We start from the raw sequence: 19,853 nt of genomic DNA on the forward strand, positions 1-19,853 counted from the left end.
AAACTTCATCTCAGTTTTTAAATTTTGTATTATTTAGAGTGCCTAGGGACAGGTGGAACTTTCTTAATTATCTTTAATTTTTTTTTTCATTCTGCTAATGAAACCAAGAAAATATTTTTCCTGTATTTTCTTTTTAGACATTTGCACCCCCTGCTGGAGAATACGTTTATTATCCCTGGGGGGAGAAACGGTCACGGCTATTTAATTTTCTCAAAATATTTGACCCAATTCTCTATGTTTTTCTTCCTCAGTCACTTCTAAAACCACAAAGAGGAAACTGAGTAAAATCTCAACTCAAAAGACATATATAATTAAGCCCTCTGATTTATGACTTTAACACCTATCATGATTTCTGAAAAATGAGTCCCTGCTCACCTTTGTTAAAGAGTCCACCACTCTGGCACATAGAAGCGCTCCTGGCAGGTCAAAGTAGTTATCATAAAAATAATATTTTCCTAAAAAAGAACAAAATTTTAAACTAGGAACAAATTAACGCCTCATTTACGTGACACACAGAAACTTGGCTGAAGAGACACTAGATTTTGGTTTGGTCACTTAGAGGGGCCTCTATTTCAATTCAGAATGGCTCTATTACAGACGTTAACATTGTCTTTTAAAGAAGGGTTAAGCTACAAGAAAAAGCCACAATTTATGTTACCAATGTCACTGAATTTCAAAACAATCAGACTGACACTGGAGCTCCAAAGTCATCTGCACAACAGCACCTTCTCATATCTGCTGGGTGGTCCACCTTCAGTTTAATGTGAGAACAACCAGGGTGATGAAGAGGAATAAAAAAAAAATCACATCACATAAGGACATAACGTACTTATCTTGGAAAAACTCAGGAGCACAGGACAGACACTCCAGGATCTCAGGGAGGACAGGGATTGAATTTATCCTGTTTGGCCCTAGGACAGAATTAAACTTGAGCCCTCCTTGGTGCAGATGTCAGTTTTGAATCTGCCATCCCTGGGCAGACACCTGATGACCCATGTCACATCCCTTTGGCTCATGTCTGATCCCAGCCACCACTGTACTAATGGCATCATCCCACCTCAAGCACACCTGTGTCCTTCACTTTCCCCAGTAGCCTGTGGAGTCCATGTGCCCCTGTGGTTAAGCCTCAACCAGGAGCCAGTGGTGAGCCTCAAGTTTGGGAGGCAGTGCAGGCTCCTGTCCCTTGGACTGACAACTCTGGGAGGTATTCTCAGTGCTTCTCAGAAATCCCAGTGGAATCCAGCCCCCATTGTTCCTTCCTTCTGTGGCTCACCCTCTTCACTGTCTCACTCCTGTATACCAGGATCGGGACCAACCACTCTGCTTTGGGGGAATCCCAATGTCACAGAATCCCTAGAGCACCCTTGTACAAAGAGGAATCAAACAGAACTGAAGGTGAAGTCAGATTTTAGTTTAATGTAAGAAAGTACTTTTCGAATAGTCATTACTATTGCATGCAATATTATAAGTACCTGATTTCAAGTCCTCCCTTCTTCCCATTTGCAAGCTAGATATGAAGTTACGGCACACAGCAGCCTTGCTCCTTAGTGCCCACTAAGCAATATACCCAGCATATTGCAGGCACTCAACAAATGTTTGTTGAATGAATGGATGGATGGATGGATGGATGGATGATCTAACAGTGGAATGGATTTTTGGAATGAGGGAGTGTTGCAGGTAAATTAGGAGAAAATCCTCTGCAGGAGCCAGATGTCTATCCCTTTAAATGTCATTTAATGCCCTGCACTTCTTCATATCAATTTATTAAGAACGTATAGGAAATAAAGTCAAAAGTTCTCCTTCTGCTAATTTACAAAATTGCTGTGTGGGTTTGCGTATCTTTTCCCTCAGTTAAAAATAGTTTGGTTGGCATCATCTTCCTGGTTTTTACTCTTGCAGCTGAAATTATTGGCAGAACATCTTAGACTACTTTTCATTCCTCAGAAAGGTTAGGATGGCTTTGTCAGCATGAGGAAGCAGGCACCTGGAGGAAAAGGGAGGTAACATCCCATGTGCATTTCTGCCCACACTGCCATGCTATAAGGCCACACAATACTCCAGGGCTCCCGAGACTGGGACAGTGGGCACAGCTTCAAGGTCCACGAACCTACACTTGATCTAATCTCCTGGCCTGCGAAACCAGAGTGGCCAGCTGCTCCGGGCACTGTGGCAGCAAATGTGTCGTCACTGCCAGTTACGTGCCCTTGCTTTCCCCTCCCCTTTCGCTCCCTTTGTGGCCATTAACAGACAAAATCCAGGTAAAGAGTTGAAATACTGATCATGACTTTTGGTCGGGATCTAATCAAATAACTCAGGGGTTTAATGAGACTCCCTCTCACAAGCCAAGGGGCCGACTTACTCGACTGTCAAACGTGGGCTGGATGACCGCTGCGTGGACACACCAAGGCTTGTTCAGGCCTGACCTATGAACTGGGCCAGGCTGCTCTCAATGCCTCTTCCTCCACCAAAACTCCAAGACTGTACCCCGTGAAAGCTTTGACTCTCGCCCCCTCTTACAGCCTTTCTTTAAAAGACATCACTGGCAATGAAGGAGATTAGTGAGATCAGTTCAATAAAACAAGCCACTAAATAAAGACGAGTCCTATAATCCTTAAGCTTTGCCCACAGAGAAGCCATTCCCCAGGAAGCCATTGCCAACACTACATACTTTGCGAACTGCCTACTCTTCCTGGTAACAGAACAGAGGCACGTGAATGACTGAGGGCAAAAGAACAGCTGATGTTAGCACGATGTTCTCACTCGTGCAGATGAGTGATACCACCTCCACGTAAAGGTGAGCAAAGTGATGCTAGCAGTGGCTTAGTAACTGACCAGATCACTTTACCCAGCAAGGAACAGAGTCAATACGATCCAGGACCACCTGCCTCTACCTGCCCTGTGGTTTCCGCCTTACCAAGCTGTTCCTGCATAATCTACCAGTTTAAGGGAAAGAGATCAAAAGGACTTGCCCTCTGGAAACTGGCTGGCAAGGAAACCATACTCCTGCCAGTGCAACAAACTGCAAAAGGATTATCAAATAAACTGTCCGTAAAAGGTCTCTGTCCATCAATGCTTGAAATTCCCTAAATGTACTGATAGGGAATGCACTTTATAATGCTCTCCTTAAATAAAGGCCCTTATTTGGCCATACTGATGAAAATTTTACTTTATTTTATTTTATTTTGGTGGGCAGCAAAACAAAGTTTATTGAATGATAGCAAAGCAAAGTTTATCGAGGGATAGTACAAAGCTCCCAAAGAGGGAAGGGACCCGAGAGGGCTGCCCTAAAATTTTTAAGCCTACATATCCTTAGAGCACTTCTAGGAATTTACAGAAGTGCAAAATATACACGTATGAAAACAATACTGCGGGCTTGTTTGTAATGGCCAAACACCAGACACAACGTAAACGTGTCCCGTGAACAGACGGATGGATGACACTGGATGGAACGGCACACCAGTATTTAACAGCACGAGGTGCATCTGTGTGTGTGCTGATGTGACAGGATCTCAAAGACATCATTTAAAAAGAGCACAATGCAGGAAATGTATGATCCCTGTCGTATACTTTTGAGAAATAAGCTTCAAGGAAAGGGGATCCTGAAGGACAACAGGTGTGGCAGATAATTAACTCTTCATTTTATTCTTTTCCACAATATTTAAATTTTCTAACTGTATGCTCACATTATTTTTTTAATGTAAACAAAATTTAACTGGGTTGTGGAATCACAGGCCATTTTTTCTTCTTCTTTTATATGTCTCTACATTAAAAAAATAGTATTCCTTTTTAAAGGCATCAAGCTTTCCCTTATGATCTGGCAGAAACAATAGGCCTTTGTTACATGTCACCACCATCTGACCACTGAGCACATAAATGGGTAACACTTCCCTAACAAACCCAATTAAGAGGAGATAAACTCCAAGCTCATCCTCAGAGCGCTCCTGGGTAAACTGCTGGTAAGCTGCTGATTCCAGGAGGTGGCGCTCGCTAGCGGGCAGGGTGGTGAGCAAACTGTGGGTCACCCTGGGGGAATGCTCTTTCCTGGCTGAGAAATACTTCACTTCTTTGAAGTACTCTCTGCTTCTGAATGGATGTCAGAGTGAAACCCTTAGCTCCGTGCCTGGCCTTCTTGGGAAAACGTTATCTACAGCTGCCTGTTCCTGGAGAGACAATAGCCGCTCTCTGTTTTCAGCTGAGTAACAGGCTACATAGACACCCTCTTAACTTCCACTAGCCACTGAGACTCGAGATGTGTGAAAGCATTCCATCTCGATCCCCAATGTGAAATCTGTCTTCCTCTCAACTTATTTTACCAAGAGCACTCATTTCCTGACATTTTCATCTCAGGACAAAAACAAAACAAACTCTCAAAAGATAGTGAATGTAACACAGCAAATCTAACTGTAATAAGGAATAACGCCAACTATTTTCAGGTTACTACATTTTCTTTTCTTTTCTTTTTTAGGATTTTATTTTAAGTAATCTTTACCCCCAACGCGGGGCTCGAACTCACAATCCCAAGATCAAGAGTCACACGCTCCACTGACTAAGCCAGCCAGGCGCTCCTCAGGTTACTACAGCTTCTGAAGGAGAATAGGTGCATTTCAAAAGTGTAATGTGGGAGAAGATGGCACAAAAATTTAGAACAAATGAAAAACTAACAATTATAATAAGGTCTATTTGTTTATAATAATGTCTTAATTACTCCTTATTAATTTATGCACATCGATGTCTACAAATCATTCCTGAGAAATCTTTTCATGTTTACACATGGTGAATTTCTTTAAAGACAGTGGGGGAAAATGCGCGAAATTATTTAAAAGAAGGGAAAAGAAAAGATAAAGGCAGAAGATACTAGGGCTGGCAGTAAAGAAGAGAATCAAGAAAACAAGAAAGGTGGGTAGTATGAATGTGAGGAGAAATGGGTAATGGAGAAATTAAAGCAAAGACTGAGCTTCTAACAAACTGAAAAAAAAGAATACGAACGACTGAGGAACATTATTACTCCTAGGTGCTAGTCTTTTCACTCTAGAACAAGTGAAAGTAAAAGGAGAATCAACAAAACCTGAAATAAAGCAGAATCAACTGCCACAGAGACATCAGACACGTGTGGAAAACACATCCTACTCCGATCAAGCCACAGCGGCTCCCTCGCGCATCCTGGCCGCAGGAGGCAGATGGCATGCCTCCTAGCCTCACGCCGCAGGTCCAAGGTCCAAAATGCAAGGGGCGGTCACGGCCGCGCCACCCCGCACGAGCCATACCTGATCGGCAAGCCATTCCCGTGTCAGACATGAAGTGCTTCCACTCCTTCCGGCCATACGCCGCTGCCAGTGCCTCGGGAGGCATCATCTTCGTGCCGTGGCTCGCCCTGGTTTGGGGAGATGGGGTACGATGCTTGTCAACGCCTCCTCTGAATACCCCCTCCTCCAGCCTTGCTTTTGGGGGGTCCTCCCTTAAACCAACCCAGTTTTCTTTTCTCTGTTTTCAACTGGATGATTGCCCCCTTGAGGGTCCTATAAGACATTTCCCTAAGTTCTTCATCCACTTCATCCACCAATGGGCACGTAAGAGATCAGGAGTAACTCCCCCTGAGGTCCAGCCTGGGCGAGCTGCTCTGGACCTACAATATCTAAACTATTTCTCCGGAAGAAAACTCTTTCCTGAGACGTTGTCGTTTAACTGTGACGATCAAGGTAATCTAACTGGAATGATCAGAAAACAACTGCACAGACTGGGTAGCAGCAGCAGAGAGAACCGAGGGGAGAAGGAAGGGGAAAAGTAATGAGGGGAGAACAAATGGAAAAAATCAAAATGGGCTCCTTTCTATGAAGGGGACAACGCTTCAGAAAGCAAATATAAAGACGAAGGAATCTGGAGTGGAGCACCTGATGGGACGAGGAATCTGCTCTACTGGAGGAAAGCAGGCATCAAGGAGATTAGCTAGTGAATTCAGGAGAAACTGCAGATGAGCTAGAACTTGGAGGGAGGGCGTCAGAGCTCAGGGCAGGGACGTTGAGAAGGAGGATTGAGAAGGAGGACAGACAGATATAATAATGAAAGAAAGAACCAGACCTGTAGAATGCTTTACATTCTTTGAACAATGATTGAAGACAGCTAAGTGCACTCTAAGAATCTGATGGTTGAGTTTAAGGTCACAGTCAAAGCTGCACGGAGTATGTATACATACCAACATACAAATGTGTACATGTATACATACACGCTAGCTCTAGACGCCCAAGGCAAGAGACATGCAAATGAATAACAAAATAATCAGAGATGGGGCCACACCTGATCTAGTTGTCTGCACCTTAGGATAAGGCCTAAGGTAGAGATGAATGTGTACTGTGCAAAAACAATGATGTATCAAAAGGAAGAGTATGTACCAGGGGTTAACTCGTGCTGAGTGTCCTTTCCTTCAACTCTGATCACATTAATATAAATAATAAATCGCACAGCCTTGTGACTGTGTTGACTTGCCTCCACTCTTGGTATTGGGGGAGAAACAGATGCCCACTCCCTGACACCCTCTGTAGGACTCAGAGCAGTGGCGGTAGCAGCTTCTCAACTGCCTGTCCTGCTCTCCAACAAAGTGCCTGGTGCACCCTGGGGGAGGGAAGGAAAGGGAGTGAGCATTGAGTGTGAGAGGAGGAGACCGATGAAGGTTGGAACCGACTAGAAAAACTTCCAGAAGGACCTGGAATGCTCCTGCACATGGGGGACAAATTTAGACAAATGGAGAAAGAAGGAGAGGTGTGCACAGATCACCAACCCCTACTCAACATCCATTCTCTCCTTCCTTAATAAAAAGAAATCTAATTTTATTCCAGGCAACTATGTACTTATCTAACACAACATAATCCCCAGGCCCTTTTGCCAGAGGGGTGGTCAATGAGATGAAGCAAGCTATTAATATTCTACTGGATTTCCTACAAATATTTCTGGCGAGTTAAATTTAAAACAACAAGACCTTTAAGTCCAACGCTTCTAGAGCTGTATTTAAATTGTTCAAACAATTCATACAAAGAAACACAGGCACATGATCTGTCAGCTGATTGATAAAAATAATAACCTTCTTTAACCCATACTTTAACAATCAAATGCTATATAAAGTCTCCTGGAAAAAAAAGTTTTGACTTTACAACTAAATTTTATTACCTGAGCACGGTGCCATTATCTGCAAGTTTAATGAAGTTCCCATCTTCCAGATCCAATGCCAAGCCCTTGCAACTAAAACAGAAAAGTCTGATTACCAATCAGTTCATAGATTCAGCTAACCCAAAAAATAATATTCTAAAAAGGGATTCTCCAACCCATGTGAATGATATGTTAGTCAAACACATAAGAATATCCGAGAATCCCAAAATTAAGTAGCATCCACACAGCAAGTATGTAAGGAAAACTGTCATGTGCAAAAATGAAGGACAGCATGTTCAGCTTGTAAAATCCCTACGCTTTTAATAAAGAGGAACCTAAAATTTCAAGAGAACAAAAAAAAAGAACATCCCTGTATGTCTCTGTTAAAATGTGCAAATGTTTTTCATTAAATAAAACACACATGCATGCCCACATTTATATTCTCCCGGATAAGCTCTTAGCCAGGGTCTCTCCTTATACTCTCCAGAAATTGCCTCCATTTAGGTCAGGTTATAAAAACTTGCCCTCTGGGCAGGGCATATTACTGAAAACCATTAAAACAAAATCAAATACTAAGTTTTAGGTTCCTCGCTGTAAAAGACTTGTGGGATTTGGGGAGAAAAGTGGGTACAGATTCTTTATTATGAATAATAAAAGCAAGGAGGTTTAATGGCCACCAAGTACCAAGAGAATTAAACAAAAAATGACAGGGCACTTCGGGAGCATTACTGACTCTGGTCCACAGTAAAATTTCCAGAGTCAGCGGTTTTATATCGCAAAATAACTTCTATTTCTTCTTTTTACAAAAAGGATACATCAAAAAACCTAACCAAATATTGCAGAAATATACAATAGATGAACATCACTGCTCTAGAATTAATTTTGCATGTGTTTCTGTGTATTTTAGGTTTATTATTAATTTTCAACTGAACAATTTCAAAGTGTAGGATTTTTATTTTGTTGTTTAAATGAGGAAAAGAGACAAAATAAGCCTTGGGAAGTGGAAAAACCTAACCCAGAAAAGGAGTAAGCAGTAAGAGTCTTAGACGTAGGAAAGTCTATTCAAATTATAGAAAACCAAATGTCCCAGTTCAGACACATTCAAAACATGATGATTCTTCCTCTTCTACGGTTCTGTATTTGAAAAGCAATAAAGCAAACTTTTTTTTTACAAAGGATGTAAATTTTAGAGACAGTTCTTAATAACCTCTGAAACTTATGACAAACTTCAGCCATACACAAATGTCTAAATTAGTCAATAAGCTTTTAGCTTATTTACATATTTAATTAAACTAGTCTAAATTTAAAGTAGAAAAGGCTTTAATTTATGAAACATAAAACTTTTAATATAGAAGGCATTTTATCCTCTGACTCAGTTGCACATTTCACTTTATGTCTCCATAGAAGAGGAAGCATTAAAATTTTATCAGTAACATTTAAGAATCAGAGGGAATGGGAAGACCTTAAAAAAAAGAACTTACCAGAAATCCCAATCCTCTGGAGTCACAGTTAGCAATTCCTTGTCATACCCTTTCTCCTTGACCAGGAACTGAGCAAAGCTATTATAAATAAGCTATAAATAAGAGGAAGGAATAAAGAAAGATTAAATAGAAAATGCACTATTCATTCCTAATTTCACAGACCTGAAAACCTACTGGAGTTACTCACAGGGCAGACAGGAGAGAAATATCTATAATTGTGAAGGTCTACAGTTTAATCCCCCTTTAACGCAAGCAATTTATCCATCCCTGAAAGCCCCAGAGAGCTATTGTGTCTTCTTACACTGCAGAATTAGACCACCAGTATACAATTACATAACCAAGGATGACTATCAATCTTACTCCCAAATTCTAAGGGTTGGAGATCATTGAGACTGGACAAAGCTTTGTAAACTTATTTAACACATCACCATGATGATAAACATATCAACCGATCTATCATTACCTCTATCCTCAGCCCACCCTTAGTAGACAATGCTTGTGAGGCACTGTTCGTCCCCAATTCATAGATTATTTTCCCCTGAATAAAGGACATCAAACCTGTCACTAAGTTACTTTTGTTTTGTCACTGACACAGGGGAGTCTCAAAGGGAAATACCCATGAGGACCAGGCAGATGACCTGAAGGAGGAATCAAAGAGCTCCTATCAGATACAGGAAATAGCTCTTATTTCTCTGCCATAAGAAAAACTGAGGGAAAAGGACGAACGAAGCTTCTGGAAATAAGTAAAGATAAACAGATCTTCTGATTTCTCAACAACAAAATCCCAAGTATTTGAATGATGTGTCTTATTTTTTTCTGAAGAGCTGGCTCAAATTTTTAGAGAACTCTGTATCCCAAGCAAAAAGTAGGCAAAAGGTGGATAAAGGTCCACACTGGCTCTACCCCATTCTCCTTCAAAGAATGTTGTTAAGCCAGCATCAGATGCACTTGAACCTGAGGCAGAATGCCGGCCTGGCGTCAGACTGAGCAGTGTCCAAGAACATACTTGAGCAACTTGACCCGTCTCCTCTATGTTAACCCGTAACCTCTTTGACAGTGTGAGGTGGCACAAGGGAGAAGGGGGTACACAGCGAAAGGGATGGAAGAAGGCCTCGCTGAGGTGATGATGTTTACACTGACCCCTGCAAGCTGCACCAGTTAGCTGGGTAAATCCGGAGGGAGGGGAGCATGCCAAGTCCAGAAACCCAGAGGTCCTCACACGCCTGGATTTGGGGGTTGGGTGTGAGCATCAGAAGATGAGTGCAGAGAAATCAAAAGCTGTCAAATAGAGCTGTTCTCTGTCCTAAAGCTAATTAAAACCACTATACATGTACTCCCATGCAGTGCAATGTGACCCTGAACCAGGTCAATTGTTAGTAGCTCACATTATGTCAACACTATATATCAACCCTTCTCAACCCTGGCAGTGATTCAGAACCATAGAGACGGCTCTTAAAACCACCTGGAAATTTCAGGCCTACAGGCTAGGGTGGGGTCCAGGTGAGGCCACGCAGGATTCCTGAAGCCCAGAGATGACTGAAAATCATTGGCTTTCCATGTTCCATGGATTTTCATTCAATCATTAAAAAAAAAAAAGTCAAAACAATAAAAAATGTACCGAGTCATTCTGAGGTCCAAAGTACTACGGACAATAAAAAATACACATCGTGATCCTGCCTTGCCGGGAACCAGTGCTGTGGGATTAACAGATGTAAAGTTGCTTTAGAGCAGTGCCTGACATACAAGTAAATTCAATTTAAGTATTTGTTGTTGTTATCAGTTCTATGCCGGTTAAAAAAAAAAAGGCCCTGATAAGTGCCGTTTGCCCATTTCCATGGTATAAATATGGCTACTTTCAAGCTACCAATGGTCACTGCATCCCATTACACTCTCCTCCGGTCAAGGCACTTTATTCAGTCTTGGACTTTCTCACCCCTTGGCAATCTTGATAAAGATATGGGCACGTGATTCCAATGAGGTTGGACACCTTCCTAGGAGAAAGGAGCCTTTTCCAACAGGGCTGCCAACAGGGGCGTCTACAGCTGTGTTCCTTACCTCGTGGAGAAGTTTCTGTAATAGGAGAGAATGAGGTCAATGTGCCGGGAGAACCAGAGAATAGTGGTGCTGAGAAACATAAGGGAGTCTGTGCCTTTGAAACCTGTCCTAGTCCCAAGGCCTTGGTTCTTGGATCTTCTATTTTGTTGAGTCACCCCAGAAACCTTCATGGCACAGGACCTCCATGGGCAGCCCCCTTCCTCTCCCAGCCTTCGGGGCCACTGCCTCGCTCACAGTCTCACGTGACTAGTAACACACACCACCCAGCAGTTGCACATTGGTGTCCTGTAAGTTGTATGCAGACCACAAATTATGTTTGGTTCCCAATTCAGTTTGCCAGATAAAATATGAAATACCTAGCTAAATTTGATTTCCAGATAAACAACAATGAATTTTTTAGTATAAGCACATCCCCTGCAGAACACACATCTAATAAAAATGTTATTTGAAATTCAAATTGAACTGGGTGCTCTGTATTTTTCTTTGCTAAATCTGTCTTGCAACCCTATAATCCTATTGTTTGAAAATGAGCTAACATTTAAAACTTGAGAGACTTCTCATACAAGGTCAGACTTCTTTTTTTTTTAAACAAGTTCAGATCTCTAACTTATCTCAAAAGAATTAGATCTTTTAAGAGACTGAGCCCCTACTTTCTCATGGCAGATAGATGCTGGCAAGAGTCCAGTGTGGCTGCATCTTCAGAAGGCAAATCCACTCTCCTGGCTGTCCCAGGTCCCACTCCCACATGGGGGTTAACTGCCTGGCCCCATCCCCTTCTGAGTCTGCAACCCCAGGGGAGCACAGGGGTCACCATTTCTAGGATGGCTTTCCTGCACCCCCAGGCGAGCTGACACATCCAGTCCCACATTTGCACAACACTCTGCATTTAAATGAGGGGACAGGCCTTCACAGTGTTCCATGATGCAGTCACCACTGATTTCTCGAACGTATTCTCCTGCAACTCCCTGCCTGCTGCTGGACACCCAGCACTTCGCAGAGTTGTTTCTCATCTCTGGGTCCTTGCCCTGGCTGTATTTCCTCTGTCTGAAGCGCCCCCCTCTGCCTCCTCACCTGTCGGCTTTCACTCCTGCACTGGGGCCCAGCTCAAGCATCAGTCACTCCAGGCGGCCTGTCTAGGCTCTATGACACACATAAAGGATGGTGGTGGGAACAGAAGCCCGCTAGCTGGATGATCCTGGATAAGCTACTTATCTTTTTTTGTGCTTCGTTATCCTCATCTCTAAACACAACAGTGACAAAGCAATTACCTCACACAGTTGTTGTAAAGCTCTAACCAGTTCATTTAAACTGAATGCTTATTAGAATAGTGGCTGTGCCATATTCAGTTATTAAAATGTCGATTTTTTTATTCAGTAATTCCACAAATGCTGATTGAAGCCAGTGTATGCCAAGCACTCAGCTCAGCACCCAGAATACACAAGAAACTGTCAGAGATGCTGACGTCAGGGAGTCACAGCTCTAGACTCAAGGAGAAGATTCCAACAGGTTAACTGGAAATTTTAAGCCGTTGTGTAAGTGCTATGAGAAATTCAGGGGTTTTATGGAAAATTGGAGGTGGGATGGGGATGAAACGATAACTTTAGGGGGCCAGGGGAAGCTTTCCAAAAGGAATGCTATTTCAGATGAGATCTGAGTTGGTGTGGTGGAGGGAGGGCCTCCAGGCATGAGGGGCAGGCAGTCAGTCTGCAGCAAGGGCCAATACTGCCCTCACCACAGGGGGCTGAAACCAACGCTTCAGCATCTTCACCCACTTGGAAAGCCTGTGTCTTTCTCTGTATCCAACTGTATTATGGTGCTCAGCACACTGCTGGCATTTCATAAAAGATTTCTGAACCAAACAGGATCCGTAACATCCTAGGTTCTTTCAGTCTTTAAGCCTCCCTTATATTGGAGGTTTTCAGAGGATCTTGCATTCTGAGATGTGATGCTCACACATGTACAAAATGGGTTTTAAGATCAGTGGTTTAACAATACCTCCTGCAGATGATGGTGGCCACAGAGGAGATGCAAGAAAACTCACATTTTCAGGAGGGAATGTGAAAGGCCCATGAGGAAGGAAAATATGAATCAAAGATCTAGAAAAAGTAGCAGCCAAAGGATCAAGAAGAAAAGCTTTCTCAACTTTCAGTATGACCAAGGAAACACCTGTATAGAAGGAAAGCAGAAAAGTGTAACAGCAGGAACGGTACACTTTTTTATTTTTTTTATTATCTGTGCATAGACAGCACAGGAGCAACTCAAACACTGTTTTGACCTTTGACAGGTACCTGAACTGCCTGTTGGGGAACCACTAACCTCAGGGTGACAAGGAGCAGCACTGGCTGATGTCTGCACCAGGGGCCTAGAGCTCTAACCATAAATGGTGAGGCTTAAAAATGGTTTGGATGGTAACCAGAAAAGCACTTGTATGGGTCAGACACTGCTCTAAGCATTACACATCTATAACTCACTTAGTTCTTGCAACCTTTTGCGGTAAATCCAATTATTTGTGTCATTTTATAAACGGGGAAACCGAGGATTGAAAAAAAGTAAAGTAACTTGCCCAAGGTCACAGAGCTAGTAATGGAGACGCTGGTGCCCCAAGCTGGGCAGTCTGGGCGTGGAGCCCTGCTCTGAACACTGTGCTCCTAGTCAGCTCTTTTGAAAGGCTTGGATGCTTAGATCTTTGACTAAAAAATTTCTGTGAACTTTTTATATTAATTTCCGTATGAAACCAAAGGAAAGGTTGGGGGGCAATTCACCTGAGGGTGTGGAATCAGACATACTCCATTCCTCCTTCTTTCCAAAGTTCTAGGAGGACCCCAATTTAGTAGGCTGCTGTTAGGATTAGAACTTATTCAAAGGGCATGGTGCACGTAGGAAGCGCGCAGTGAATGTTGATTTTTGTTTCTTGGTAGAAAACAAAATTAGGGCTAAGAGTCTAATGACTTTTCGGCTAGCGTTCCTTCCAATACACCACACAATCCTTCCATGACTGCAGTGTTTAAAAACTGACAGGTGGTCGCATGGACAAGCAAAAGGAAAAATGCACATCAGGAAAACACAAGCCCAGATGGCTATCTCGCAGCGCTGCGGGAGGCCAGAATGACTTGCAGGGAAGTTCCAAGGCCAGGGATCTGCAAAAGACACCTCCAGATCCCCTGGCCCCGCCCCGCCTTCCGTCCCAGGAACCCTTTCCCCCGCCCGGTGCCGCACGATCTGCCCCTCCGCCCCTTTACTTCTCCACCGCGCTCTCCAAGTTGGCTAATAGCGGGGTGCACTGAGCCGGTGCCGATCGCACGGGCAGGGCCCGGGGGACGCACACTTCCGCCCGGCCTCGCGGTGGGAGGCCGAGTTCTGCGCAGAGGCGTGGCGGCTGCAGGCCCCCGGCAGCGCTCGCCGCCCAACCGCGGAGGAAAGTCCAGTCCCCGGCCACGATGGAGGTGCACGCCGTGCGCCCCGCGCAGCCCGCGCCACTCACCAGGGCGCTCTCGGGCAGATTGTAGCGACACAGAGTGTGGTCCAGGTCGAAGCCGACCACGTCGCAGGCGGCCAGGGAGAAGTGCTGAGCCATGGCTGCGCTGGAAGCACTGGCGAGCGCCTCGGCCGCCGGGAGGGTGCGAGCAGCCGGCGGTCGGGACGCTGCGGGACGTTGCGGGATGGGACCGGACGGGACCGGGGCGGGGCGGGGCGGGGCTGCGGCCACCCCCGGGACGCAGCGCGTCGGCCTCCAGCGCTTCCCGCGCCCGCGAGCACCGCCCCCGGCCACGCTTCTCCCCGCCCCTCGCGCGGCTCGCTTCCCCGCGCCGCCCCCGCCGCTTCGGCGCCCTGCGGCCAGCCGACCTCCGCCGGCCGGCTCCCGGCGCCCCAACGCCACCCGACCCGCAGTCCCGAAGGCGGGGGTGACCGGGAGCCGAGCCACCGCTGCTGGACCTGAGGCTGCAGCTGAGTCCCCGTTGGCACATAACCTTTGACACAAAATTAACCGGGCTCCCATTCGTTTTCGAGGTGCCACAGACACCAGGACACTGTAAAGTTAGACCCGACCCTTTGCTCTTGCGCTGAGTAAGGTAAGATTATGGCGTAAATTCACTTTACTAATAATTATCCTCTGACACAATTACCCTAGAATTTGGAAGCTCTCTTTGCCCACGTGCTCTCGATGGGTTGAATATTTCCTAGCTTCCTAAGTAGTTAAAAGACCTCTATTTCCCCTTCTGGAGTGCGTTAGAAAATAAATTTATTAGAAGGAGTTGAAGGACCATTTTTCAAAATGACGCTGATTAAGGGAACCAACGTTGGCTGTTTTGTTACTTGATTATCCTATTTTTTGTTGGAATGAATTTTTTAATGAAAGGACAGCAGAAAGTTGATAGAACATGCTACAGAATAGAAAACTTTCCGCAAACAGATGGTTTTAAGATTTATAGAGCACAAAATGACTCGTGACAATAATCTGAATTCTCTCAAGGACTGTGTATAGCTAGTATTTTAGATGCATAGGAGATAAGTTACATACAGTGGATGCTTAAGGTATTTAATTTTGAGAACCCATATGAAAGGATAGGACTTTGAGATCTTTAAAATTAGTTAAAAGAGAAAATACAATATAATTTTACAAAAGAAAATCTAAGTCTATTATCTTTATACTACTTCTGTGTTAAATTTAAAGGAACATTGTCCAATGGAAAAAAAATCAATAGTTATGATATAATGAAAATATAATTCATTGAGAATTGCATTTAACCCTTACAAATACTAACCGTTATGAGGCCAACAGACCAATCAAGGGATTAATTTAGTGCAATAAATAGTTCAATTAGCTAAGACACTTATTATACCTAGTGGACCCATTTGAATATATTGAATACTTGTTCCATTATAACTCTTAAAAGCCCCAAACAAATCTCTCTGGAATAGGAAGAGGAAACAATCCTCAAGAAGATTGAGCTGTTCACTGACTGATAAGAGTCCAACAACCATGTTTTTAATGTCTGTGAATCAAAAGAGAAGAATCTGGATTGATTCACAGTTTGTACCTATTTCCCTTTTATGACGCTGTTGTCCGCGGAGCATTGACTTTAGCATTCCTCTTTGCCCCCTGCAGTAGGCCTGCCAAGGTCAAACTGCCAGGTAGACTACACATAGAAGGCTGCAAGTTTTCTTGAAGGGTATCTTGTTTGAACGCAGCATTGACACTTTAGGGACTTCCCTTAGTAATGTAAATGTACAACTGCATTTATTGCTGGAGGGAAGAGTACAAAAGGATTATGTTTCCTGATGTAAGTGCCCCTGGGACTGGAGTTGGCCTTTAGACCCAGATGGGCTCATCAGCAGACATTTCTACTTGCTGAGTGACAACTGTTAGGTTTCTTTCATTCCTCAAGTCCAGTCAGAGAGCTGTGTGCTAGAGTCTAGACATTTACATTTTGTGGGAGAATTTAGCAAACAGTGCACTCCAAGCATCCTGGCGCTCTTACCACCACTCCCTGAACTGTATTCACCTTTCCTGCCCTCTACCTCAAACCTTATTCTAACTCCTTTAAGAACATGTGGGATGGTTCCCTCTCCCTCCCCCACTCCTTACCTAACCCTGAACTTAACACAAACATTGACTTTGTTTCATAGGGCTTATTTTCAAATAAAAATATTTCCTTTTTTCCTGTACATTAAACTTTTATCTCATGTAGTGTGATAAAATAACACAGCTGTTCTATTATGAACCAAGAAAGAGTTAAGTGTTCTTAGACCAATTATTTTCAGTTTCTTTGAGTGATGTATTAAATATGACAGTGTTGTGGTGACAGACTTGATTCCCCCCCCCAAAAAAATTCATATGTTGAAGCCTTAAGCCCCAATGTGACTATTTTTGGAGATAGGGACTTTAAGTATGGTTAAATCAGGTCATAAGAGTAGGGCCCTAATATAATATGATGGTGTCATTATGAAAAGAAATGACAAGAGAGAAACACATGTATAGAAGAAAGGCCACATGAGGACACAAGGAGAAGGTTCAGTGTGTAAGCAAAATGGAGGGTTTCATGAGAAACCTACCCAACTGGCACCTTGATCTTGGACTTCCAGCCTCCAGAGCTGTGAGAAAATTTTCAGTTGTTTAAGCCACTAAGTCTGGTATTCTGTTAAGTCAGTCTCAGCAAACTGAGACAGTCTGTAAGGAGATTTGACCCTAACCAATGTTGTTGGGTCAAATGCAGCAAATAGTATTTGCGTTTGAAAGGTCCCCGAATGACATGAAGTTTGAGCTTCTGCTTAAGTTTTTTTGCTTAGGTAATTTTTTGGTTTTTAGAATTTTGGTATTTTTATTTGAGTATAATGTTAATACTATGTTGTGAATTTTAGGATTGTTTTAGTATTCTGTGTACTGAGTTTTTCCTTTTAACTTGAAAGTTATGAAATAATTTAGAAACGCTCAGAAATAATTTTTTGCTGATTTTCTAGAATTGAATTTCATCATTACTTGAATTGAATTACATCATTACTACTGACCTATATTTTAATAAAGTTAATACTATAACTTAGCAACTTTAACTGTAGGTATGGCTTTTACTTGTTATTAACCTAAATAATAAGTTTGTGATCAGCTAGCTTGTTTTAGACTCTAAAATAACTTACTAAGTGATCTTTTGTGAATTTAAAATACTGCAATTTGATATCTACATTGTAAGTGTTATTTCCAAACTGTTATTTGGGGGTGGGGAGAGGTCTGTTTATTCTTTCTTTAGTTTAAAATGTGTTTTTCTGGGGTGCCTGGGTGGCTCAGTTGGTTCAGCATCCAGCTCTTGATTTCAACTTGGGTCATGCTCTCAGGGTTGTGAAATCGAGGCCCACATTGGGCTTGGCACTGGGTGTGGAGCCTGCTTAAGATTCTTTTTCTTCTTGCTCCCTCCTCAAAAAAAAAAAAGGTGTTTTTTCTAAATTCCCCAAAGTAAACATGGTAATGTTAACTTTTTATATCATCTAATCACCACATCTTCCCTGGATCATATAATTTGCTTAAGGGGAAACAATAAAGTTTATTTAGTAATTTGGAAAAAAAAAGATAAAATATATAAATGCCTAAAAATTAATCTCTGTAGCACTTAAATATTAGTCGTTTAGCTAAATAGAACCAAAAGCTGATTTGTAATACTAGACGGTGGCCTAAAGATGGCAGTAGTTCTGCATTAGGAATATTTCTCGTTTGATTTCTTTAGTAATTTTAAAATCCTTAAGTTTCTTAATAAAAAAAGTGATTTTTTACTCTCCCTTTCTGCTCTTGCCCCAAGAAGAGACACCTACTTAGAACTTTTACTGTGGTTTTTGTGTGTGTATATTTATTTTATTTTTGTGTGTAGATGTATTTATTTTTGACTGTGGAGGGAGAGAATGTGGTGGGATGAAGTCGTTTGGTAGGAAGCTTCTCATTAAGGTTGTACATCAGCAAATAATTAACGTTTAAAATATGAAATGAGTTCGTCTTGCGGAGAGAGCTAAAATACTAAGTGGCAGAATTGTGATCAGCAAGATCTCTAAGGATGTAGCAGGCCATTAAAATTCAATTGATTAGGACACCTGCTGAGTTTTGGGGTCAGGTTTAATCTACTTTAACAGCATATTATGGGAATCTGGATTTACCTGCTGGTAAGTTGGAAATACAATGTGAATAAAGTCAAGGTGAACTCAGCTAGTTCTAGGTTAAACTCAGTTTCTCTCTGTTTGACCGTCAGTCTTCCCTTTTTCTTCTCTGTCTTCCTGGGAGGCGTGGGGGTTCCAAATTGCGGCAGGGCTAATATATTGCCAGTGAGTCTTGGAACAGACTTCTGGTCCTCGGCTCACGGCATCCAGACATCTGCTTCTCCATCCCTGTCAGTATTTGGTTACCTCTGGCCACGTATCTGCGCCATCATCAACTGTGACTGGGCATTGAACTCTGCAACGCCTCTAGTTACAGTGTCATCAGAAAAATTTTTAGTTTTAATCCAAGGCGTGAGACCATTTTAGGCTTTCCATTCCGCACTCAACCAGCCTCTGCTCCTCTCTTGAGGAATCCTAGGAAAGTTTCACAGAAAACTTTTGGCTTGAAGCCACAGAAAAGAGGGGTATGTGTTTCAGCATGGAAAGGTGGGGTGGCTACCTCGGACCCCTCTATCCAGATGTGACCCACTGTTTCTATTCTAGTGATCGCTCTCTGTTATCACAGGACACTCTGGAAGGCTATCTTCTCTCAGAATTTCAAATGAGAATCAAGATCCAATTCTCTCTGCTTTAGGATCCCCAAGCTCACGTGAAGGTTTCTGTAGTTTCTCCTGCAAGGGATTTAAACCTCACAATGGAATGGGGTGTAGGGTCTCTTTCTCAGGGACCCATACAAATGACGCACTCTAATGGTGTCCATCCTATTCCCTGGGGCTAACATTGTCAGATAAAATACTGAATGCCTAATTAAATTTGAATGTCCCAAATATCCCATGAAACCTAATATTAAAGAAACTCTTTGTTGTTTCTCTGAAACTCAAATATAAATTGACATACTTTATTTTTATTCGGTAAATTTTGGCAACTCTACCTGAGACATATACTTTGTATCCATTCTGAAACCAACTTAAAAAAATTTTTTATGATTAATTTTTTTCTTGCAGAAAGCTCAAAACTTGAAAAACAGGTGTGTCCTGGCATTTGTTATGGGCTGAGTTGTGCTTCCCTCAGATTGCTGTGTTTAAGCTCTAAACCCAGGTACTGGTAGTGGCTGTATTTGGACATAGGGCCTTTAAAGAAGTGATTAAATTAAAATGAAGCTCTAGGGTGGACCTGATCCAATTTGACTGATGTCCTTGTAGAAGAGGAAATTTGGATACACAAAGAGATACCAGGGGTGCCACGCACAGAGGAAGAAAGACCACAGAGGAAGAAAGACCATGTGAGGATGCAGCAAGAAGGCAGCAGTCTCTAAGCCAAGGAGAGAGGCCTCTGAAGAAACCAGACCTGCTGACATCTTAATTTTGGATTTCTAACCTCCAGAACTGTGAGAGATAAATTTCCATTGTTTAAGCCACTAGGTCTGCAGTATTTTGTTATGACAGCCCTAGAAAACTAATGGAGCATTCGAGATGATTTTTCTACTTTAAGAGTCTGGAGTCCATGCTAGAATACAAAACCAAGAGACTGCTACAGAAAATCTTC

General features: G+C 42.8%; 2 protein-coding genes across 5 annotated transcripts in view; one reads left to right on the forward strand and one right to left on the reverse strand.

Annotated features, from left to right (window-relative positions):
• Positions 1–14,399, reverse strand: part of NT5DC1 (5'-nucleotidase domain containing 1) — a 139,085-nt gene extending 124,686 nt beyond the window's left edge. Inside the window, exons 1-5 of one of the 4 annotated variants that reach the window (XM_048226117.2) lie at positions 14,155–14,399; positions 8,619–8,710; positions 7,159–7,230; positions 5,265–5,371; positions 376–455 (exon numbers count right to left, since the gene is read on the reverse strand). In XM_048226117.2, the coding sequence (XP_048082074.1) occupies positions 376–455; positions 5,265–5,371; positions 7,159–7,230; positions 8,619–8,710; positions 14,155–14,247 (444 nt within the window). In that variant the 5' untranslated portion in view covers positions 14,248–14,399. The remainder of the gene's footprint in view (positions 1–375; positions 456–5,264; positions 5,372–7,158; positions 7,231–8,618; positions 8,711–14,154) is intronic. The other 3 variants (XM_026489241.4, XM_057311128.1, XM_057311129.1) reach the window with 3 other exon arrangements.
• A 79-nt stretch (positions 14,400–14,478) lies between these two features.
• Positions 14,479–19,853, forward strand: part of FRK (fyn related Src family tyrosine kinase) — a 137,841-nt gene continuing 132,466 nt past the window's right edge. The window contains exon 1 of the mRNA XM_044380340.3: positions 14,479–14,743. The gene's annotated coding sequence lies outside the window, so the exon portion shown is untranslated. The remainder of the gene's footprint in view (positions 14,744–19,853) is intronic.

The sequence above is a fragment of the Ursus arctos genome, unplaced genomic scaffold (genome assembly GCF_023065955.2).
Source record: "Ursus arctos isolate Adak ecotype North America unplaced genomic scaffold, UrsArc2.0 scaffold_13, whole genome shotgun sequence".
In the NCBI taxonomy this organism is placed as follows: domain Eukaryota; kingdom Metazoa; phylum Chordata; class Mammalia; order Carnivora; family Ursidae; genus Ursus; species Ursus arctos.